Source organism: Felis catus, chromosome E2 (assembly GCF_018350175.1).
Source record: "Felis catus isolate Fca126 chromosome E2, F.catus_Fca126_mat1.0, whole genome shotgun sequence".
Classification (NCBI taxonomy): domain Eukaryota; kingdom Metazoa; phylum Chordata; class Mammalia; order Carnivora; family Felidae; genus Felis; species Felis catus.
In genome coordinates this window covers 15,940,431-15,966,236 of record NC_058382.1, presented here as the reverse complement: position 1 = coordinate 15,966,236, position 25,806 = coordinate 15,940,431, and the positions used below count along the sequence as shown (strand labels likewise).

Here is a 25,806-nt window from a genome sequence, read left to right as displayed (position 1 = left end):
AACAATCCTTAGCAGGCTCAGCGTGTCAGCACAGAGCCCGATGCGGGGCTTGAACTCACAGACTGCGAGATCATGACCTGAGCCACCCAGACACCTCCTATTTTTCCCTTTCTAATTGATAAACATCTTGGGGGAGAAACTTTGAGACAATGCAGATAACCTATTTCTCTTCCAATTTTCACTCGGTTTTCTGCAGCCACCAGTGTGGATTTTGCTTGGACTCATTTCAAAATTTTCAACCTCTTTTTCTATGGGAAGCAAATTTTACTATCCAGGATACAATATTTGCACAGTTCTCTTTGCCTTTAGCAGTACAGTATCCAGTCAAAATGATGTTTTCTAGAATTGTTTAGTTCTTCTTCATCCTCTTCAATGTGATTATATTATCCATTTTTTGTAGAATTAGCTCAATTTGTTATTTTAGGTACCTCTCCTGCCCTACATCCTGTTTCATATTTATTTATTTCTTTCAGGTGTATCTGAACTATTACAGTGGTTCTAAGAGTAAGAACTATACAGAAAAGAATTCTCATGGGGCGCCTGGGTAGCTCAGTCGGTTGAGCATCCGACTTCGGCTCAGGTCATGATCTCACAGTTTGTGGGTTCGAACCCTGCATCAGGCTCTGTGCTGACCGCTTGCTTAGAGCCTAGAGCCTGCTTTGGATTCTGTGTCTCCTTCTCTCTCTGCCCCTCCCCCGCTCATTCTTTGTCTCACTCTGTTTTTCAAAAATAAATCAATGTAAAAAATTAAAAAAAAAAAAAGAATTCTCATGAAGTGTTTTTGCCCTTTCAATTTTGTTTTGTTTTGTTTTTATTTATTCATTTTGGGAGAGAGAGAGCACGTGCAAGTGGGGGAGGGCCAGAGAGAAAGAGAAAGAGAGAGAGAATCCCAAGCAGGTTTCACACTGCCAATGCAGAGCCTGATGCAGGGCTGGGACCCACAAACCACGAGATCATGACCTGAACCAAAGTCGTATGCTCAACCAACTGAACCACCCAGGCACCACCCCCCCCCTTCAATTTTGATACCCTGGTCTCATTTTTTCTACCCTATTCCCACTCCTTCAAAGTAAGTGATCCCATCAGTTTCTGGTTTATTCTTCCTGATTTCGTTTACATAGATACTTTTATGAGGTCCCATTCTTACATTGAACCTTAGCATATCTTAGATTCTCAATTACTCCTTGCTGTTTTCCCTTAATAATTTATCCTGGAAATTACTTCTTACAGCAGATAGAGAGCTTCCTCATTGCTCTGTGACTGCTTAGTACTCCTATATGTGGATGTGCCATTGTTTATTCAGTGACTTTCTTCTGTTTAGGCTTTTAGGTTGTTTTCAATGTGTCGTGGTTATAAACAACACAAAAGCAAATAGTCTGGCCCGTATGTATTTTTGTAGTATCATTGGAAGTTTAGCTTCCAGGTTGATTCCTAGAAGTGTGGTTTCTGGTTCCAAAGGTACTTGCTTATGTGTTTTGTGTGTGTGGTTTTTTTTTTTTTAATCTTTATTTTAAGTAGGCTCCACGTCCCATGTGGGGCTTAAACTCATGATCCTGAGCTCAAGAGTTGCATGCTCTACTGACTGAGGCAGTCAGGTGCCCGATGCATATGTGTTTTTGTATGATATTGCCAAAATCACCCCCCAGTCGGGTTTTACTAGTTTGTGTTTCCACCAGCCGTGTATGAGAGTATCTTAACAACAGTAAACATACCTATTGTTCAGATCATAAAAAAATACTCTGAATAAAAACTCAACAACAGAATATATTGTCATACTTTTAACTTTTTACAAACCCAACAGGGAAAAAATGGTATCTCGTTTCAATTTGCATTTTCTTTATGAGTCAGTGAAACATTTTTTCATATGTTTAAGAGCGATTTCTGTCTATTTCATGAGTTGTTGGGTTTGTGTCTCTCCCCCATTTTCTTTGTTTTTTAAAGTTTATTTATTTTGAGAGAGCTAGACCAAGTGTGTGAGGGGCAGAGAAAGAGGGAGGGAGGGAGGGAGGGAGGGAGGGAGGGAGGGAGAGAGAGAGAGAGAGAGAGAGAGAGAGAGAGAGAGAGAGAGAGAGAGAATCCCAAGCAGGCCCCACCCAACTCTGGGCTCACTCTCACAAATCATGGGATCATGACCTGAGCTGAAATCAAGAGTCAGACGCTTAACCAACTGAGCCACCCAGACACCCCTTTATTTTTTAAGTAGGCTCCAGGCCCAGCATGGAACTCAACACAGGGCTTGAACTGAGATCATGACCTGATCTGAGATCAAGAGTCGAATGTTTAACTGACTAAGCCACACAGGTGCTCTTGAAGATTTTATTTTTACGTAATCTCTTCACCTAGCATGTGGCTTAAAGTTACAACCCTGAGATCAAGAGTTGCATGCTCTTCCGACTGAGCCAGTCAGGCGCCCCCGAGAGTGATTTTATATATTAAGAGTATTAGCCCTTTGTCTGAAGTATATGTTGCAAATATTTTCTCCCAGTTTCTCAATTGTTTTTTTTATTTTGATTATGGGAGTTTATTTATTTTTTAATATAGTCAAATTCATCAGTCAGTCTTATTATCTCCGAATTTTGTGTCGTGGTTAGAAACTATCTCAAGGTTAAGGATAAATATACATATTTTCTTCCATTACTTGTATGGTTTTATTTTTTACATGTAAATCTGTAAACCATTTGGAAATTATTCTTGTGTATAAAATAAGGTCCTGGGGCACCTGGCTGGCTCAGTCAGTTAAGCATCTGACTCTTGGTTTTGGCTCAGGTCATGATCTCACGGTTCATGAGTTCTGGCCCTGAGTCAGGCTGTCTGCTAACAGTGCAGAGCCTGCTTGGGATTCTTTCCCTCTCCCTCTCCCTCTCCCTCTCCTCCTACTGCGTGCATGGTCTCTCTCTCTCTCAAAAATAAACTTAAAAAATAAGTAAGAAACATAAATAAAGAAAGTAAGTATGGGTCTAATGAAATCTTTTTCCGTATGGCTACCCCAGTTGTCCCAACACCATTTATTTAAACATCTATCTTTGTTCCCTTCATTTGAAATGCCACCTTTATCAAATAATAAATTTCCATATATTCTTGGGTTGTTTTCTGAGCTTTCTATTCTGGTCTACTGTTTTATTTGTGTTTGCATGTACCAATACTGCATTGCTTTTATTATGGGTACATTGTAGCACATTTTAATGTTTGTTAGAGCTAGTCCTCCCTTTTAGATTTTCAGTGTTTTTCTGCCTATTTTTGAATGTTTGTTTTTCCATGTAAACTTGATTATTAACTTTTCTAACTCCATGAAAAGCTTGTTGGTATTTTATTTGCATTGCACTAAATTTACAAATTAATTTATGAGGAACTGAGATCTTTATAATGTCTTCCAATCCAAGAAGAGGGGTTGTTTCTCCATTTGTTTGAGGCTACTTCTGTGTCTTTCAGGAGTGTTTATAATTTTTCTGAAATAGGTTTTACATATTTTTATTAATTTTATTCTTCAATGTTTAATCTTGTTCTTTACTGTTATAAATCACATTTTCTCTCCCATTTTGTACTTTACCTAGTTATGGTTTTCCAGTAGAAAGACTCTCAATTTTTTCAACAGGTTTATTGCTATATAACTTATGTAACATGAAATCAGTCTTTAAAAATGAACAAGTAAAAAAAATTTTTTTAAGTTTTTATTATTTGTTTTAAATATTTATTTTTGAGAGAGAGAGAGACAGAGTATGAGAGGGAGAGGGACAGAGAGAAAGAGGGATATATAGAATCAGAAGCAGGATCCAGGCTCTGAGCTATCAGCACAGAGCCTGACACGGGGCTCAAACCCACGAACTATGAGATCATAACCTGAGCTGAAGTCAGACGCTTATCCAATTGAACTACCCAGGCACCCCATTTTTAAAAAAATATTCATTTATTTTTGAGAGAGAAGAGAGAGAGAGTGTGTGAGCAGGGAAGGGGCAGAGAGAGAGGGAGACACAGAATCCGAAGCAAGCTCCACGCTCCGAGCTGTCCCCACAGAGCCCTACTCGGGGCTTCAACTCACTAACCATGAGGTCATGACCTGCGCCTAAGTCAGTTGCTTAACCGACTGAGCCACCCAGGTGCCCCCTGCCCCACCCAAATTTTTCTTAAATAAAATGAACAAGTCAGGGATGCCTGGGTGGCCCAGTTGGTTAAGCGTCTGACTTTGGCTCAGGTCATGATCTCCCGGTTCGTGGGTTCGGGCCACCACAACAGGCTCTGCACTGACAGCACTGAGCCTGCTTCAGATCTTGTTTCCTTCTCTCTACCCCTCCCCAGCTTTCGTGCTCTTTCTCTCTGAAAAATAAACATTTAAAAAACAAAAAAAGGGCAAAAAGGCTCTTCCTTAAAGTGAACAAGTCAGTGTTTTTTTGTATAATCACATTTTGTGCAACCATCACCAGTGTATAACCCATCACCCCATGAAGAAACCTGATACCCACTAGCAGTCACTCTGTATACCCAGCATCTGATAAACCACTAGTCTACTTTCTGTCTCTAAATATTGGATTATTAGGAATATTTTTCTATACATAGAATCATGTAATATGTAGCCTTTTATGAATGTCTTCTTTCATAATATTTTTGAGATTCATCAACATAATATGAAGTATCAATACTTTATTCTTTTTTGTGGCCGAATAATATTCCATTCTATTATTTCTTTTGTTGCTTTGCTTTTAGTATCATACTTAGGAAATCATTGTGTTATCCAAGTCTCAAAAATTTACTGCAGTGTTTTTTTTCTAAGCAGTTATTAGTTTTAGTTCTGACATTTGGCCTTTGATCCATTTTGAGTTAATTTTCATGTGTGCTATACGGTGTGAGGTTCCAACTTCATTCTTTTTTATTTTATTTTATTTTTTTTTTCAACGTTTATTTATTTTTGGGACAGAGAGAGACAGAGCATGAACGGGGGAGGGGCAGAGAGAGAGGGAGACACAGAATCGGAAACAGGCTCCAGGCTCTGAGCCATCAGCCCAGAGCCTGACGCGGGGCTCGAACTCACGGACTGCGAGATCGTGACCTGGCTGAAGTCGGACGCTTAACCGACTGCGCCACCCAGGCGCCCCCAACTTCATTCTTTTGTGTGTGAATATCCACTTGTTCCTAACACTGTTGCTTAAGACTCCACTGAGCTTTTTTGGTTCCCTTTTCAGTAATGAATTGATCATAATTTGAGATTTTATTTCTGCACTCTGCATTCTATTCCATTGATCTATATATCTGTATATGCCAGCACCATACTGTCTTGATTTATTGTAGCATTGTAGTAAGTTTTGAAATCAGGAAGTTTGATTTCTGTTATTTTGTTCTTTTTTGTTTGTTTTCAAAATTATTTTGGCTATTTGGAGCCTCCTATATTTCTATATAATCAGATTGTCATTTTCAGCGACAAGAGCAGTTGACATTTTGATGCAATGGATTGCACTGCATCTGTTGATCAATTTGTGGAGCATTGTAATCTTAGCAGTATTGTCCTTCATGAACCTGAGAGGTCTCTCCTTTTATTTAGGTATTTAATTTCTTTCCACGGTATTTTTAAATTGTCAATGTATAGATCTCAGGCTTCTTTTGTTCAACCTATTCCTACATATTTTATTCTTTTTGATATAATTGTAAATGGCATTTCTTTCTTAATTTTGTTTCTGGATTGGTACCCTTGGTCTTATTTTTAAGAAGTTTTACCCTTTATATCCTGGTATACTATTATATCATCTATAAATAGGGATAGTTTTATTTGTTCTTTACCTCTTTTTCCTATCTCTGATTTATCTTGTCTAATCAAATAGTTAATATCTTTAGTACAGTTAAACAAATTTTTTTTTAATGTTTATTCATTTTTGAGAGACAGAGAAAGAGCATGAGCAGGGGAGGGGCAGAGAGAGAGGGAGACAGAGAATCTGAAGCAGGCTCCAGGCTCAGAACTGTCAGCACAGAGCCCAAACCGGGGCTTAAACCCACAAACCATGAGATCATGACCAGAGCCAAAGTCAGATGCTTAACTGACTGAGCCACCTCTTTAGTACAGTTTTGAATAGTTGCAGAGATAGCTTCCTCGATTTGTTCTTGATCTCAGCAGAAATCCCATGTTTCCCCACCTAATAAGATACTAACTTTAGAAATGAGAGAGAGAGAGAGAGAGAGAGAGAAAGAGTGTGTGTGTGTGTGTGTGTGTGTGTGTGTGTGTGTGTGTGTGTGTGTGTATTTTATGTTGTGGAAGTATCCCTGAGCTCCTGTTTGCTTGGATTTTTCTTTGTTAGTATAATATATGGTCTCTCTTGATATTCAGAATTTATTTTGGCCCATATTTTCTTTTAGTGTCTCTTATCAGGTTTAGATATTAATATTTTTTTCATAAAAATTATAAAAGAATTAGGAAGCTTCCCTTCTTTTTCAGTGACCTGGAACACTTTATGGAGCATTAGCTCTATAGCTAAAAGCAGTCATGGCCTTCTGCGACTTGTCTCCCAATAGGTCCTCCAAAAAGGACAAATGAATGAAAAAGTAGTATATCTAGACAATCCACATCCTAGCGTATCTTTAAGGCAAGATACCAAAAGTTCCAGATATCTGTAAGAAAAGGATTAAAGTTAAAAACTCCAGGACACTCTCCCAGTAAAGGTGGTTTTTCTTGCTCTATAATAGTAAAATTAATTAGTATTCAAAGTGCATAACCATGAAAATGATTTTTACATAGATCACCAACTGATAAGATTTTGCCATATCTATTTTATTTCTCTCTACACTACATTTATGGAGGTATTTGAAGGCATGTCTTAGGCATCATGACTTGACCCATGAATCATTCAGCAAACGTCTCCTGAGAATAAGGATAGTTCCACAAATAAGGGTATTTTTTTCTTTTTTTTTAAGTGTATGTGTATATATGTTTGTATATAATCTCTACACTCAACATGGAGCTTAAACTCATGACCCAGAGATCAAGAGTCACATGCTCTTCTGACTCAACCAGCCAGACATCCCAAGGGTGTATGTCTAAAAATTAATATAAATATTTTTCACAGAGAGGAGGTTCTGTTTTACATAATTGCTAAAATTATTCTCAGGAATTATTCTTTATGCATTTATTGACATAATCATGAGATATTTTTTTTCTCCATTGTTCTGTTACTGTGTTGAATTCTGTTTATTGACTGAATTCTGGAATCCAGTTCTAGTCATGGTGTGTTGATATATTATCCCTTTTCAATATTGTTAGATTTGAATTTTTAATATTTCCTTTACGTTTCATGAATGAGATTAAACTATATTCTTACTTTTTAAGATTGGATATAATGATTATGTTAGCTTTATGAATGTGTTTAGGAGAATGTACCCTTTCTCCCCCCTTTTGACATGGTGGGGTTGATGAAATATTCCAGAAAAACCATCTGGGCCTTCAGTTACCATTGTAGATTTTTTTAAAAAACTTACTCAGATTGGGGTACTGGGCTGGCTTGGTTATTAGAGCATGTGACACCTGATCTTGGTGTTGTGGGTTCGAGCCCCACACTGTGGGTAGAGATTACTTAAAAAAAAAAAAGTTTTTTTAAATAATAAAACTCAGATTACACCATGCTAGAATTGTTGAAGTTTTCTGTGTGTTGATTTTATAGAGGTTACTTTCTAGAGATTTATGCATTTCATCCACATTATTAACATAATGGGGTTTTTTTCATGATGTCATTTTACTGCATTTGAGGTGTGGAGGGCCGATAAGTGAGGTCCCTCTTAGCTCACATCCCTGCATTGGATATTGCTGCAGTCTCCTTCCTCTTTATCAGTCTTGAGAGAATCACATTAGTAACATTGCTTTGAAATACAATATCGGCATTGTGGATCCTCTATGGTTTTTGTGGGCTCTATTTTGTAAGATGACTTTTATCTTTCTTTCTAATTTGTTTTTATTTTGTTGCTCTTTTTCTGGCTTCTTGCAATAAATGTTTAGGTGATTCATTTTCATGTTTTCTCACATGTATGCATATCTGTTGTATAAATTTTTTCTACTGTAACTACATTAGATTGGAATGGATGCAGATATTATAATTTGGTTTAAAATTTCTTTGTTTTTAATGTTTATTATTTTTGAGAAAGAGATGGAGTGTGAGTGGGGGAGGGGGAGGGAGAGAGAGAGAGAGAGGGAGACACAGAATCCAAAGCAGGGTCCAGGTTCCAAGCTGTCAGCACAGAGCCCAACACTGGGCTCGAACCCATGAACCGCAAGATCGTGACCTTAGCCAAAGTCAGATGCTTAACTGACTGAGCCACCCAGGAACCCCTTGGCTCAAAATTTCTGTATAAAAGTTTAGGAAATACTACCTTAGGTCTACTATTTTCTTTCTCCCAGCTTTTTGTTTTTAAAATTCATCAAGCCTTGGGGCGCCTGGGTGGCACAGTCGGTTAAGCGTCCGACTTCAGCCAGGTCACGATCTCGCGGTCCGTGAGTTCGAGCCCCGCGTCAGGCTCTGGGCTGATGGCTCGGAGCCTGGAGCCTGCTTCCGATTCTGTGTCTCCTTCTCTCTCTGCCCCTCCCCCGTTCGTGCTCTGTCTCTCTCTGTCCCAAAATAAATAAATAAATAAATAAAAACGTGGAAAAAATAAAATTCATCAAGCCAAATGAGAATATTAAAAACATATACGTAGTTGAGGTGCCTGGGTGGCTCAGTCAGTTAAGCATCCAGCTCTTGATCTCAGCTCAGGTCTTGATCTCAGGAGTTTAAGGTCATGAGTTCAAGCCCCATGTTGAGCTCCATGCTGTGTGTGAAGCCTACTTAAAAAAAAAAAAAAAAAAAAGTGTGTGTGTGTGTTTGTGTGTGTGTATGCATATATATGTTAGTTAATTAGCCTTCACACAGATTTAACTTTGGGTATTAACATTTGCCTTTTTCTCTCTCTATATGCACCTTTCTTCTTGGCTCACTTGATGGTAAGTAGCATTTACCATTAAATTTTACCTCTCAAACACTTCTGTATGCATTTCCTAAAACTAAAGACTTCTATGTAGTCACACTATTATTATCATAGCAATTCAGCCCTACATCTAACATAGAGTCCATATTTCAGTTTTTGAACTTTTCTCCAAAAATGCCATTTGTAAAATTTGTTTCCAGGATCCATTCCAGACTCATATACTGTATTTGGATGTGAGGCTTTGTATCTTACTGTCATCCTACCTTTTTTTGTTTCCCCTTTGAGTTTGATTATTTTGTAGCATCCAGTGTAGTTTTCTCATGGAATATCTGCTTTCTAGGTTTGATGTTTTCTTCTTATGATTAGAATAAGGTTAAACATTTTTACCCAGACTACCGCAGAGGTGGTATGTAATTATCTTTTTTTAGTAAACTTTATTTTAGAATGATTTTAGATTTATAGAAAGTTACAAAGATAGTAGAGAGACTTCTGTATATATCTCTCCTGATTTCTATCATTGTTAACAACATCATTCAGATACATTTGTCAAAACTAAGAAAATGACCTTCATATTAACTAAACTCTAGATTCTATTTGTGTATTTCACCATTTTTTCCATTAATGTCATTTTTCTGTTCCAGGATCCTTCCATTCTGGGTATCACATTGCATTTATTTTTCATGTCTCCCAGTCTCTCTTCCAGTCTCTCCTGGTTTGTGACAGTTTTTTAATCTTTCCTTGTCTTTCAGGAATTTGACTATCTTGACAGACTCTACCAGGTCCTGCAGAATATTCCCTATTCTGAGTCTGTTGTTTTTCTCATACTTACACTGGAGATAGGGGTTTTTAGAAAGACTGCAGCAGAAGTGAAATGTCCTTTTCATTGCATCATGTGCGGGGTACATGATATCCACTGGTGATGTTAACCTTCTTTCTCCCCTCCAAAGTTACTATTTTTCCTTTTCTATACTCTACTCTTTAGAATCAGCTCACTAAGTCTAGCTTACCCTAGGGGGCAGGGGGCCTGGATTGGGAATTAAGCTTCTGTAGGGTAGGAAATCTATATATTTTATCCGGAATTCTGTATAAAAGATTCGTCTCTTGGGGCACCTGGGTGGCTCAGTCAGCGTCCAACTTCAGCTCAGGTCATGATCTCACAGCTCATGGGTTCAAGCCCGCATCGGGCTCTGTGATGACACCTCAGAGCCTGGAGCCTGCTTTGGATTCTGTGTCTCCCTTTCTCTGCCCCTCCCCCGCTTGTGCGTGCTCACTCTCTCTCTCTCTCTCTCAAAAATAAATAAAACATTTAAAAATTAAAAAAAAAAGATTTGTCTCTTCCCCCTTTATTTCAGTGTGGGCTTATCCATATTTATTTTAGACTTTGAGTTACAATTAAATGTTATTTCTTTTGCTTTGAACATTGATAGCTCTTTTAGTTTGGTTCTTGTGTCCATATAATATCCCCATCCTTTTGTTTTTTGAGGATTTCTTTCCTGGTACTGTTTTCAGATTCATTTTGTTTTTTTCCCCTTCCCTGGTCCTAGAATCAGCCATTTCTCTTAAGAGCCCTGGTTTCTTTTACTGGAAGATAGTATTTAGAAACCAAGATCTGAGAACTAGGTATACTAATTGTTGCTGGTATGCCATTGCTTCTATGCCCTCTAAACAACCTAACTAGGGGTGCCTGGGTGGCGCAGTCGGTTAAGCGTCCGACTTCAGCCAGGTCACGATCTCGCGGTCCGCGAGTTCGAGCCCCGCATCGGGCTCTGGGCTGATGGCTCAGAGCCTGGAGCCTGTTTCCGATTCTGTGTCTCCCTCTCTCTCTGCCCCTCCCCCGTTCATGCTCTGTCTCTCTCTGTCCCAAAAATTTAAAAAAAAAAAAAAAAAAAAAGTAAACAACCTAACTAGGTAATAAATGTCTGCATAGTCACCCATGTATATATACATGTATCTGTAATTGTTTTATTATCTATCTGTCTGTATTTACATTAAGCTAAACATGAGTTCTTACTGATGTCTGCAACTCCCATCCAGTATTTCAGGATGCATTCTAGCCTTCTTGTCTCATTTATCTGTAACTTTCTCCTCCAACAGTGACAAAAGTGGCTTCTACCATCCATCATCCATTTACTTATTTGTTGACCCCCAGTGTACATGGAACAAGGCTTCAGAATTGTTTTCCCATGAGAAACAAATTTACTAACTTGGTAGTGCTTATGTGCAGTTCCATTTGCTTTTAATTTTCAGTCAAAACATTGATTTTTTTTTTAATTTTTTTTTCAACGTTTATTTATTTTTGGGACAGAGAGAGACAGAGCATGAACGGGGGAGGGGCAGAGAGAGAGGGAGACACAGAATCGGAAACAGGCTCCAGGCTCTGAGCCATCAGCCCAGAGCCCGACGCGGGGCTCGAACTCACAGACCGCGAGATCATGACCTGGCTGAAGTCGGACGCTTAACCGACTGCGCCACCCAGGCGCCCCAAAACGTTGATTTTTAAAGTTTATAACTATTATTGTAGCGTAGGGCACAGTTTGTTTTGGTGCATTGATCAACTACAAGCACTTCTTAATTTCCCAATATATGTCGATAATATATATTTTTTATAATATTAATTTCTAGTATAACTTGTGATCAGACAACATAATTTGTATGCTTTTGATCCTTTGAAATATGTAGAGACTTGATTTATAGCAGTTTATGGTCTGTTTTTATAAGTAATTTGTGACTGAAAAGGAACTGAATTCTGCAATATTTGGCTTATAGCCATTAAGTTCTAGGTCCACGTTTATTAAATGTCGCACCCAGAGTTTGGATTGTGTCAATATTTGGTTTATTTCAGGCTGTGTTAATAGATGAACACAAAGTTAATAACCCTTATTAAGCAATCCTCCATGTGCATTGTAGAAAATTAGAAAATAGAGACAGGCAAAAGTGTTTTCAAGATATTAAAATACCTTATTCCTACCACTTTAACACAGTGGATATAAGACATACATGCATATACGTGTTCCTCTTTTTATTAAAGAGACATCATATTCTTACTGTTTTATAACCTGATTTCTTTATCAGTGATTTTTCTATTTTATATTTCTATTACATTTTTATTTTATTGCATCTTCAAAACCCAAATCCTATTCATATTACCCCATTTGGCCCAGTCTGATTTGTTCAAATCAGTATCCCAATGCAAGACTGTGCATTGTCTCTTTATCATATCACTGAAATCCCTCTTAATCTAAAACATTCCCTTTATTTCTAATACTAACCCTTTGAAGAGACAAGGCCACTTATGTTGCAAAATTTGCCATCTTTTGAACTTATCTCAGTATTGTCCGTGGTATAGTTTGTTTATTCTCTACCCTTTGTATTTTTGTAGATTGGAAATTATTTTCTCTCTTGAGGGATTCACATTAAACATTTGTGGCTCAAGTACATCATAGGTGGTTATGGGTACTCTATCAAAAGACACAACATGTATTGGATTACACTGTTAGTTTTGGAATGTTAAAACTTTATTAAGCTAACAGCTTGATTCCTTCATCATTCAGTTATATTTTTTGCTTTTGTAACTGAACAGAAGTCCCTCTGATCTTGCTTCGGCATTATGACAGCAATCAGTTCTGCAGCGATTACTCTCTTCATAGTTGTAAGAACGGTATACTTAATACGATTGGGAATTGTAAGGTAGTTGTTTCTTTCAATTCTATCATGATTTCTACAGTTTTTTATTGACATGATCTATTTGGCTATTTGGTTATGTTGAAATATAAATTGATTGGAATGCACAGGAAAATATATTTGAAAAAAAAAGAAAGAATATATTTCATTTTTAGTTGCACATTATTTAATGAAAAAATAACTGGGAAATGGCTTCTGTTATCTGAAAAATAATGTTTTTTTTATTTGAGAGAGAGAGCAGGGGAAGGGCAAAGGGAGAGAGAGGGAATCTTAAGTAGGCGCCACACTCCACGTAGAGCCTGAGACGGGGCTCATTCCTACAACCCTGGGGTCATGACCAGAGTCGAAATTAAGAGTTGGTGGCTTGGGGCGCCTGGGTGGCGCAGTCGGTTAAGCGTCTGACTTCGGCCAGGTCACCATCTCGCGGTCCGTGAGTTCGAGCCCCGCGTCAGGCTCTGGGCTGATGGCTCGGAGCCTGGAGCCTGTTTCCGATTCTGTGTCTCCCTCTCTCTCTGCCCCTCCCCCGTTCATGCTCTGTCTCTCTCTGTCCCAAAAATAAATAAAAAACGTTGAAAAAAAATTAAAATAAAAAAGAGTTGGTGGCTCACCAGGGCACCCCATCATTATATTTTTATCTATCTTTCATTTACTTAATATGTTTAATCCAACATGATTACTTTTCCTGCTTTTTTTTTTAATTTTCACAATTATGACCAAACACAGCATAATATTCAGAAGCGTGTGTTTTTCAACAAAGCCATAAATCTTTTAAACTTTCCTTACTTTTTTAGCCCAAGATTTGTAAGCATTGTCTTGTATCTTCCCTGCCTTGGTCTTGGAATCAAACATTTCTAGGGGCGCCTGGGTGGCTCAGTCAGTTGAGCGTCTGGCTCTTGATTTCAGCTCAGGTCATAATCCCAGGATTGTGAAATCAAGCCCCACATCAGGCTCCACACTGAGCATGGAGTCTGCTTAAGATTCTCTCTCTCTCTCTCTCTCTCTCTCTCTCTCTCTTTCTCACTCTCTCTCTCTTCTCATAAAAATAAATAAATATTTCTTTAAGGATACTCTGATCATAATATTGGATATTTAGAGATGACACTGTAAATGATCAGGGTGCTGATTGCTATACTAGCCTTTTTTTCCTTTTAGAGAGAGTGTGCACGTGAGTAGGGAGAGGAACAGAGAGAGAGAGAGAGAGAGAGAGAGAGCGCATCTTCAGCAGACTCCACACTCAGCACAGAGCTCACCACAGGGCTCAATCCCTTGACCTGAGTCAAAATCAAGAGTTGGAAGCTCAATCAACTGAGCCACCTAGGCGCCCCAACTACTAGCCTTTTTGACATTTTTTTCTATTCCATGAAAATTGACCTGTTTCAGATATTTGTCCTTTGTAGGATAGTTTTTGGTCAATATTTTCCTGTTTGTCTTTCCCTTTCACAATTTTAATTTTTTGTTTGTTCTCCCTTTTGTTAATTAGTTTAGCTAGTGTACCATCACATGTTGATTTTTTTTCCCCAAGAAATACCTTTTTGAATTTGTATGTTGATTTTCTGTTTCCAAACTCATTAAAATCTGGTCTTTTATCTTTATTCTTTTTGTTTTCCTCTCACTTACTTTGATGTTTTTTCTAAGCTTTTATTAGTAAATTATTTATTTAATTTGTGTCAAGGTGACAGCTTTTCTCTGGGCATTAGGGCTGGATGTTGTACCTTCTGAAATGTAGTATTTTCATCTTTTGCCTGGTTATATTTCTCTACTTTCACTGTTTATTTCCTTAGTACAATAAAGATACTGACTCTGGTTTTTTTTATTTTTGACTGCTGACAGCTTTCAAGCCCCACCTCTCCTTCTGCTCCACTTTTGGGGAAGCTGATAAAAAGCCTGAGAGCTCCCTACATTGGTCCCCATGGAAAGTTCAAACCATGCAAACCCCTGCCCAGGAACCCTCAGCCCTGCACCACACCCTAACCAGCATAAAAAAAAAAAAAAAAGAAAACCTAAGTCAATCTCTTTCCAGTCACTCAAGTCCTTTTCAGATGTATTTAAGAACCACTCTGCTCTTTCTAGGAAGCCTCATTATACGAGTAATAAATCGTTTCACACTTACATGATGTATGCATGTCATCATCAGTCTTGACGTCCAAGTCAAAGTTTGTGTGGTTATCCATTCTGCCTCTGCTGGTTGTCCACTACATTTATTGATCTAGCATTTAATTAGTAAAGAGCCTTTAGTTTTCTAGATGGAGTGCTTTTTGTTTTCTGATGTTTCTCTTATTTTCAGTGTTATTTTCTGAGGTCAGAGTATGTATCATTCCACCTGCTATACACATCCCACAATTGAGTCACAGATGAATACTCTTTGCCCTTGACTCATGCCCCCTTCATTGTGCACTGATACTCCTGAGTCTTTTCCTGAATCTCGATTGCCATCTTCCAGCTTATATCTGATATTTCCTTTTAACAGTCAGTCCCAGACGCTCTGGTACCCCAAAACATTCCTCCATATTATAATTTCTTGATTCTCTCCAGCATCTCCACATGGAAGGAATTTCTTATTTGATTTGAGTACATATCTGTGAATTGACTGAAAACATATCAAAATACTTATCCGGGAAGTAGAAGGATGGCTGGTCTTGAAAATAAGGAAAAGGAAGAGAGGATGTGGTAAAGGAGATGAACCAACACAGATTTAGTATATTTAGAATGGAGAAGGAATAACAGCACTGAAGGTAAGCAAGATCAATTAATTATTTAGCACCTATAATACATCATAACCCTGTAATTCAGTGATGAAAAAGGAAGAATTGTGTCTGCTCTGGGGAAGTTTAGGGAACTGTTTAGAATATCAAATAAGGAGGGTCGCCCGGGTGGCTCAGTCAGTTAAGCATCCAACTTCAGCTCAGGTCATGATCTTGCGGTTCATGGGTTCAAGTCCTGCGTTAGGCTATGTGCTGACAGCTCAGAGCCTGGACCCTGCTTCGGATTCTGTGTCCCCCCTCTCTCTGCCCCTTCCCTGCTCACAGTCTGTCTCTCTCTCTCAAAAATAAACATTTAAAAAATTTTTTGTATCTTAAAAAAAAATCAAATAAGGCAATTAATGATATCATAATTGGAAACAAAGGGATGGTGGAAGGAATGAAGTGCTAGAGCATAAAAAGGGAGACATGGATATAATACTTAGAGTTAGCAGGTGCAGCCTTTCTAAGGGTAGGATATTCATTCTGAGACTAAAAGATGAGAAGGGTCAACCTACAAAGTGCTCAGGTCTAAGGATTCTGGTCAGATGAAATCGTCTGTGGAAAGCATCAAATGATAGGGAAGTTTGTACCATATTCTAAATGCTGAAAAGAAGGAGACAGGGCGCAGAGGGGTCGGTGTTTGGACATGATGCCATATAGGAGGAGGAGTCCTGCTATCCTCAGAAAGGGGTTTGGATCGTATTCCAAGAGTAAAGAGAAATCACTGGACAAACCTAGGATGAATTCTTAACTTTTGATCTGTATTTAAATCAGTGATAGATTCAAAATAAAGATGCCATCCAAGGTATTTTTTTCCTCTCACTTCTAATGTAGTTGTCCGTGACACAGGCAGGATATCAGATTTATGACAAGCTTGCCAAAGATCGTGGTCCACACCTAAATTTCAGAAACTTCACTATCTTATATAACTTCACATACATCTCTGAATTCTTGACCTTTCAAAAAGTTCATAACCATATTTTACAATTCAATAAGCGCTTCATTTATTACAAGTGTTGGTTCATATTTCTTTCACAGAAGTCCCATATTCTCTGTATAAGAAATATAAATATTTTTTTGTTTCTTCTTTTCTTTCAGATTTGGATTTACATTGTGAGGTAATCAGCTATGTAGAAATGCCCACGTATGAAAAAGATGTATCTTCTACACAACATCAGAGCATATATAACAGAGAGAAACTCTATGAATGTAAGAAATGTCAGAAGAAATTTAGTAGTGGCTATCAATTTATTCTACATCACAGGTTTCATATTGGCAAAAGACCCTATGAATGCAAAGAATGTGGGAAGAACTTTCATAGTGGCTATCAACTTACCCTACATCAAAGATTTCATACTGGCGAGAAACCCTATCAATGTTCAGAATGCAGGAAGAACTTTAAAAGCGGTTATCAACTTACTGTACATCAGAGATTTCATACTGGTGAGAAAACCTATCAATGTAGGGAATGTGGGAAGGCCTTTATTTATGCCTCACACATTATTCAGCATGAGAGAATCCACACTGGCGGGAGGCCTTATGAATGTCAGGAATGTGGGAAGGCCTTTAGTCAAGGTGGACACCTTAGAATTCATCGAAGAATTCATACTGGTGAGAAGCCCTATAAATGTCAAGAGTGTGGGAAGGCTTTTAGTAGGCGCTCAAACCTTGTTGAACATGGGCAAATCCATACTGATGAGAAACCTTATGTATGTGAGAAATGTGGAAAGGCCTTTAAAAGAGGTCATCAACTTACTGTACACCAGAGTGTTCATACTGGTAAAAAACCATATGAATGTAAAGAATGTGGAAAGGGCTATACCACTGCCTCATACCTTATTCTACATCAGAGAATTCATAAAGGTGGGAAACCATATGAATGTAAGGAATGTAAGAAAACCTTTACCTTGTATAGAAATCTTACTCGACATCAGTGTATTCACACTGGCGAGAATGTAGGCAGTGTGGGAAGGCCTATACTACTGGCTCAAAACTTTTTCAACATCAGAAAACTCACACAGGTGAGAAGCCTTATGAATGTAAGGAATGTGGAAAAGCCTTTAGCTTATATGGATACCTTCATCAACATGAGAAAACTCATACTGGTGTGAAACACTTTGAATGTAAGGAATGTAAAAAAGCCTTTACTTTGTATAGAAATCTTATTCGACATCAGAGTATTCATACTGGTAAGAAACTTTTTGAATGTCAAGAATGTGGGAAGGCCTATAGTACTGGCTCAAACCTTGTTCAACATCAGAAAACTCATACTGGTGAGAAACCCTATGAATGTAAAGAGTGTGGAAAGACCTTTAGTTTGCATGGGTATCTTAATCAACATCAAAAAATTCATACTGGTGTGAAACCCTATGAGTGTAAAATATGTAGGAAAACCTTTACTTTCTATAGAAATCTAACTCTACACCAGAGTATTCATACTGATGAGAAACCTTTTAGATGTAAGGAATGTGGGAAAACCTTTAGACGTAGTTCACACCTTACTGCACATCAGAGTATCCATGCTGATAAGAAACCCTATGAATGTACGGAATGTGGGAAATCCTTTAAAATGTATGGATACCTTACACAACATCAGAAAATTCATACTGGTGGGAAACCCTATGATTGTAAGGAATGCGGGAAGACCTTTAGTCGTGCTTCAAACCTTGTTCAACATGGGAGAATTCATACTGGTGAAAAACCCTACGTGTGTAAGAAGTGCGGAAAAGCCTTCAGATATGGTTCAGCCCTTAAAGCACATCAGGGAATGCATACAGATAATGAAACTCTAAGAACATAAGGAATGTGAGAATGCCTTTAGGTATGGCCCAAACTTTTTTAATATCAGCCAGTTCACAGTGGTGAGAAATTATTGAATGTTAGTCTTTATAGGTATGTCTTCACCAAATGAGAGAATTCATAATATAGTTATGATTTCAGTGTCACTCCTGTTTTAATGGAATATCTGGCTATTTAAACAATGGCAAATTAAACCCTGAATAGCCAAAGCAGTCTTGAAAAAGAACAAAACTGGAGGTGTCACGATCCCAGATTTCAAGATATACTACAAAGCTGTAGTAATCAAAGCAGTATGGTACTAGCATAAAAACAGACACATAGGTCAATGGAACAGAATAAAGAACCCAGAAGTAAACCCATGACTATATGGTCAATTAATCTTCAACAGAGGAGGCAGAAATATGCAACTGAAAAAAAAAAACAGTCTCTTCAATAAATGATGTTGGGGAAACTGGACCACTTTCTTACACGATACACAAAAATAAACTCAAAATGGATTCAAGACCTAAATGTGAGATAGGAAACTATTAAAATTTTAGAAGCCAGCATAGGCAGTAATTTCTCTGACATCATCTGTAGCAACATTTTTCTAGATAGGTCCCCTGAGGGAAGGGAAGCAAAAACAAAAATGAACTATTGAGATTACATCAAAAGAAAAAGCTTTTGGGGTGCCTGGGTGGCTCAGTCGGTCAAGCGTCCAACTTTGGCTCAGGTCATGATCTCACAGTTTGTGAGTTCAAGCCCCATGTCGGGCTCTGTGCTGACATCTTGGAGCCTGGAGCCTGCTTTGGATTCTGTGTCTCCCTCTCTCTGCCCCTCACCTTCTTTCGCTCTGTCTCTCAGGAATAAAAAAACATTAAAAAAATTTTTTTTAATAAAAAGCTTTTGCACAGCAAAGGAAACAGTCAACAAAAACTAAAAGGCAACCTACTGAATGGGAGAAGATATTTGCAAATGACATATCCGATAAAGGGTTAGTACCCCCAAAATATAAAAATTTGCAGAACACACACACACAATGTAATTAAAAAATGAGAAGACATGAACAAACATTTCTCCAAGGAAGACAAGATGACCAACAGACATATGAAAAGATGCTCAACATCACTCATCATCAGGGAAATGCAAAACAAAACCACAATGAGGTACCATGTCACAACTGTCAAGATGGCTAAAGTCAGCAACACAAGAAATAGCAAATATTGGGTGCCTGGGTGGCACAGTCGGTTAAGCGTCCGACTTCAGCCAGGTCACGATCTCGCGGTCCGTGAGTTCGAGCCCCATGTCGGGCTCTGGGCTGACGGCTCAGAGCCTGGAACCTGCTTCCGATTCTGTGTCTCCCTCTCTCTCTGCCCCTCCCCCGTTCATGCTCTCTCTCTGTCTCAAAAAAAAAAAAAAAAAAAAAAGTTAAAGAAATAGCAAATATTGGTGAGGATGTGGAGAAAAAGGAAACCTCGGGCACTGTGGTGGCAAGGCAAACTGGTGTAGCCACTGAAGAAAACAGTATGGAGTTTCCAGAAAAAATTAAAAATAGGATTAACATAGCACCCAGTATTTTCACTACTGGATATTTACCCAAAGAATACAAAAACACTGATTCGAAAAGATGTATGCACCCCATGTTTATTGCAGCATTATTTACAATAGCCAAACTATGAAAGTGGCCCATGTGGCCCTCAACTGATGAATGGATAAAGATGATGTGGGCATATCTACAGTGGAATATTACTCAGCCATAAAAAAAGAATGAAAATTTTGCCATTTGCAATAACATGGATCTACAGGATATAATGCTAAGTGAAATAAGTCAGAGAAAGACATACCATATGATTTCACTCATATGTGAAATTTAAGAAACAAAACAAGGGGCACCTAGGTGGCTCAATTGGCTAAGCATTCAACTCTTGATCTCTGCTCAGGTTACCATCTCATGAGATCAAGCCCCGTGTCAGACTCTGCACTGACAGCGCAGAGCCTGCTTGGTATTCTTTCTCTGCCCCTCCCCAGCTTGCACACGCTCTCTCTCTCAAAACAAAATAAACTTAAAAAAATAAGAAACAAATGAAGAAAAAAATAGACAAACCAAAAAACAGACTCTTAACTATAGAGAACAAACTGATGGTTACCACTGTGGGGAGTAGGAGAGGATGGATAAAACTGGTGAAGGGGACCAAGAGTACACAGATCATGATGAGTACTGAGTAATGTATAGAATCGTTGAATCACTATATTGTACACCTGAAGGTAATAAAACACTATGGTAATTATACTGTAAAAATTTATTTTTAAAAATTTTTTTTAACATTTATTTATTTTTGAGACAGAGAGAGACAGAGCATGAACGGGGGAGGGTCAGAGAGATAGAGGGAGACACAGAATCTGAAACAGGCTCCAGGCTCTGAGCTGTCAGCACAGAGCCTGACGCAGGGCTTAAACTCACAAACCGCGAGATCATGACCTGAGCCGGAGTCGGACGCTTAACTGACTGAACCACGCAGGCGCCCCTAAAAATTTTTTTTAAATAAATAAACAATGACAAGGAAAAAAAATAGGAATCTCAATTTTTTCATGCCTACAACGTGCATGGAATTTTCAGTTAAATTTTTGGCAAGGATACTACATAGGTGATGCATTAAAAAGTATATTAGTGTTGGGTTTTTCCAGTATTAAGGAGGCAAGATGTTATGCTTATAATGGTGACTGGTAGATGTTGCTACCGTAGAGATCTATTTTGTCACTTCCTTTTCAAAGTTTATAATATCATGTATATGCCCTGAAGTAATGGGAAATTTAAATTGAAGTTAGGGCCAGAAGAATGAAAATCAAAGTCCCATGTATCAGTTGGGAAATTGCCAGTCTCCTACTCTTTGGAAATTCAAGGCATGTGGGGAGCCGAGAATGAATGATAGAACTTTGTTTCTGTTCACTAATCTATTTCCAAAACCTATTCAATGCGTGTTACTTTGCTGGCTTGGTAAAATTGATAAAATGATGAATAAGCATTCAATGTACAAAGCTAGAAAAATAACAAACTCTCAGCCAATATAAAGCAACAGTGGATACAAATAAAGAATTAGAGTTTAATGATAGTAATCAAAATAGCATTCTTTCAAACATTTTCCCTGTGAAAAGCAAGGAATACTCAAAGGGTGGACCTATGCCGGGGGACTCCATCTTGTTCTGTGTCCTCCACCTTGAGTAACTTCCCGATCAAAACACGCCCGGCAACCTGCGTAACAGGACTCCGACCCTTCCCCAGCCAATCGGCGGAGGCCACAGCCATTACCTCACCAACTGCCCCTAGACCCCAATAAAACCTTTGTGCTTTTGAAACTCGCTCGCTCTCTCCGGCATCTCACCGTTGCGTCAGTGCAGGTAGGAGATTGAGCTCGAGCTAGCTTGAATAAAGGCTCTTTGCTTTTGCATCGGACTCAGCTCCCTGGTGGTCTTTGGGGATCACGAATTCTGGGCATAACAAATACGTCTAGAAGTACATTTTAGTGATTTGAAGATGAAAGTAATCTTTGGAGGTGTGCCACTGGTCTCAGACCTTGCTGGCTTGATGATTTGCTACAAGGACTCATGATTTAGACTCAAAATTTAGAAAAGTTGCTCTACTTAAGTCTAAAGTTTATTAGAGTGAATGATAATGATTAAATAAAGGGGAAAGATGAGCAGTGTCTGTGAGGCACTAGGTCAACTTCTAGGTGTCGCCTCTTATTAGAATTACATGAGGATGTGCTAATTTCTTCCAGCAATTACGTGTGATAACGCGCTTAGTGCCAAATATAGAAGCTCATCTGAACCTGTGTCCCTGGCTTTTACTAGGGCTCTTGTAGACATGCCGTACCCACATGACTGACCTGAGCTTCTCAATCTCCAGTTCCTCAGAGGTCAAACTGATAATGCTGACTGAGGGCTTTGGGCATACAAAAGCAAGCATTCACCCTAATTTGCATTGTTAGTATTAATTATCTGGTCAAACCAGTACAGCATATCAAGGCAACTATTCCAGGGACTCAAAGGTTTTCTCCCAGAAGCCAGTCAAGGGCCAGTTTTCCTTAACATAGGTCTGCCTTTGGAATGCAGAGTGTTTAAGCACCCTGAATCTGCTGGATAATCCTTTATTGTACAATCAGGCAGTTTTCAGCATTCTGATTCAAATCACTTGATTGCTTAAATACATTATAAAATACCCAGGCAAGAAATGATAGGAAAAAAAATTATTGAGGACATGGAAAATGTCTCAGAAAAAAAGTCAGTAGAAAAATCAGGTTACAAACTATATGTGCTATATACTATTTGTAAAATGTATGCAGGATTCAATATAGAATTACAGACCGTTAGACTTAACTAGGACAAAGAAGTCTTGAGTGTTATAAACCCATATATTTTTTTTCAACGTTTATTTTTGGGACAGAGAGAGACAGAGCATGAACGGGGGAGGGGCAGAGAGAGAGGGAGACACAGAATCGGAAACAGGCTCCAGGCTCTGAGCCATCAGCCCAGAGCCTGACGCGGGGCTCGAACTCAAGGACCGGGAGATCGTGACCTGGCTGAAGTCAGACGCTTAACCGACTGCGCCCCCCAGGCGCCCCATAAACCCATATATTAACAATGCTTACGTTTTTGTTTTCGTCTTGGTAGGGTTTTTTTATTTAAATATATCATAATTTTTGGTTCAGTGCCCATGCCTTACTTGAAGTATATATGTGTGTGAACATTTTTATGTTTTAAGAGGAAGCTATTCTTCAAAGAAGTAGAAAGTTGATTTATTGAAACCATCTATACTTGGTCTTAGACAAATACATTAAATTTGGATTTTTTTCTGTATTGCTTTTGGTTCCTTCAGTTTCTTAGTACCTAAATCTCTAGGATTTCTATATAAATTCATGCATGCCAGATTTGTCTAAACAAACAAACAAAAACAGGTGAAGTCCCTGCGTAGAGTCTCCCATATATTGATGCTGGTCTCGCTGCTACATCCTTTTCCAGATCTTCTTTACAGAAATATTTCCCATGTGTTAGTCATGATATAAGCCAGACAGCTGCTGAATTGTTTCCTTGTTTTGCTTTTTATCAACATGAAACATTGTTTGCCATTCCAACTTTTCGATCAGAGAAAATTCCTATATTTTTAGCAGTTGTGGACATTCACAAGAAAATTGAGTTTCCTGGCAGCTTTGAAACTTAATGAATTCTTTAAGAAGGTATGGAGAACCAAAGTTTTTCCTCAGCAAACTGTATAAAAGCTTTGCTGTTAACTGTCCTGCTTCTAATCTAGAAGAACCACATATCTGATTCTGTATTTTCAAAATAAGTAATAGATTTTCAAAATTATTTAGAAGTATTTGGAATTCTTATGCTTGGAACACTATCCCTATGGTAGAAGTCTGGGCTGGGAAAATACCTTGAAATCAACCTAATAAAGCTTCCGTCTGTTGTCCTGTTCATTCCCCTGCAGCTGAAAATGTTATGGAATTTACTCAATATCCCCTTTTGGTTCCAGGTGATTTTTTTTCCAATTCCAGCAATCACTGAGGCATCTGAGTCTCACATTGTTATCTGGTGCTCAAGGAAGAAGTAAGTAAACCAGCTAGCAGAATGTGATCTTGATGAGATCTAGTTCTCTTGATGTTTAACATGACTTGATAATATGCCCCTTCCAGAAAAGATAATCACGTAGATGTGGCAATCCATGAGTATCTTTTGGTTTTTACTCATTGTTGGCTTTCTTTTCTACTTAAACTAGTAAAAGAGGTAAAAGAAAAAAAAAATAGAATTGACATGAGAGGAGTAGGTTCTCTTTGACTTTGAACAGAGTTCTTAAAATCTTTAGAACTCCAGGCCTTGCCTCCTGCAATGATTCCCTCTGTGATTGCATTTCAAGACTCACTGTCCCAAACTATTAAAAAAATTTTTTTAAGTAATCTCTACACCCAATGTGGGGCTCGAACTTAGCCCTAAAATCAAGAGTTGCGTGCTGCACCTACTGAGCCAGCCAGGCAGCCCTGTCCAAAATTATTAAAAGAAATGGTAATCAGATATAGTAACATAGGATACTGAGAGCCAAAGCAGATGTTACATACTGATAGGTGTTTTTGTTTTTTAACGCACGCCAAAAAATCCTTACAATGCACATACTAGAGTATTCTGGGAAGATTCTGTAGTAGAAAGCACCAGGAATCTGTCCCTCCACTTGAACAATTCCACTGGCAGAATCTGTCTGATGTGATGATTTTCTAGCTCTGGAGTCTACTGAAGACGTAGTTGAAGTCTTGGTTAATTTCAGGGATCTGTGCTCTAAAGATGGTGAAGATGGTAAATTTTACGTCTGTTTTACCACTACAACAACAAAAAATTGGAAAAGCGGCACTTGGGTGGCCCAATTGGTTAAGCATCTGACTTTGGCTCAGGTCATGATCTCTCAGTCTGTGAGTTTGAGCCCCGCATTGGGTTCTGTGCTGACAGCTTAGAGCCTAGAGCCTGCTTTGGATTCTCTGTCTCCGTCCCTCTCTCTTTGCCCCTCCTCTTCTTGCACTCTGTCTCTCTTAAAAATAAATACACATTAAAAAAATTTTTTTTAATTGGAAAAAACACTCTAAAATATCATACTGATTTTTATAGTACAGGTTTATTATGAATATTTAATCTGCTTTTCAGTTCCAAATTTTGAAATACTAATTTTTATAATGAAATTACTAAAGAGCAAATATTTCATGTTTCTTCCTTCTTTATTCTGTATTTTAAGGCCTAAAATTTCACCTGTTGTCTTAATATCTTTAATATCTTAATGTCTTAGCCTCACAGGACCCCCAAAGGCCTACCCGTGAGTTCCCTTGCTCTAACCAGAGATGCCCCAGTCAGTAGGAAAAGCTCTCAGCCAGGTAATCCAAATATTAGCTGGATCAGCTGCACCCTAGTCCTCAACCTAATGGCTTTCACCTCCCTACTAGCCCACAAAATTATTCAAGCAAACCAATCACATCTTCCCATGGAAATAAGGGGCACCTATCTTGCTGCTACAAAATCAGCCTCCCACAGCCCCTGCTGGTTTACTCTGCTCCCTAGTGTAGCCACCCCCATGGTATATGGTGTCGTCCTTCCCTGGGATGTGAGGATATATGATTAATAAACTGCTATCAATCTCATTTATCCAGTGTCTAGATATCATGTGTTCAGACATCTCCAGAACCCTAGGGTGGGACTTCTGTCACCAAGGAAGTGAGGAGGAGGCCAACAAAAAACACCTTCCTACTCATTTGTACTACTGTTTCATGAGCTTTCTGTGCCCACACTGCGTAGGATTTTTATAAAACTCAAACTTCAAATAGAGATGCTAAATCCTGTCCTCAGCCTAGTTTTTATGTGTTGTCTGAAGTTGAGCTACCTAAAATAATCTTAGAAATAGGTCTTTGATTGAAATTTCATTTTGCTGAGTCTACAGATTTAAGAGAAATATTATTACACTGTTGTCCTCTTTATAAGACGTATGAGGCTAAAATTACAGGTGTAGAAGCCTCATTGAACTTGATTCAAAGGAAATAGATGCTTTTTCAGGCTTGGAGAAAGTGGAGCATTAGAATAAGAACTAGGCAAAATGAGTTGTGTTGAGTATGGAAATAAATACTCCATACATTGCTGCGAAAATGTAAGA

General features: G+C 38.4%; 1 protein-coding gene across 1 annotated transcript in view; it reads left to right on the top strand.

Annotated features, from left to right (window-relative positions):
* LOC102900592 (zinc finger protein 27) overlaps positions 1-18,460 on the top strand; it is a 73,282-nt gene extending 54,822 nt beyond the window's left edge. The window contains 2 exon segments of the mRNA XM_045047009.1: positions 16,449-17,297; positions 17,300-18,460. Coding sequence (XP_044902944.1) covers positions 16,449-17,297; positions 17,300-18,150 — 1,700 coding nt within the window. The 3' untranslated portion in view covers positions 18,151-18,460.
* The last annotated feature ends 7,346 nt before the right edge of the window (positions 18,461-25,806 follow it).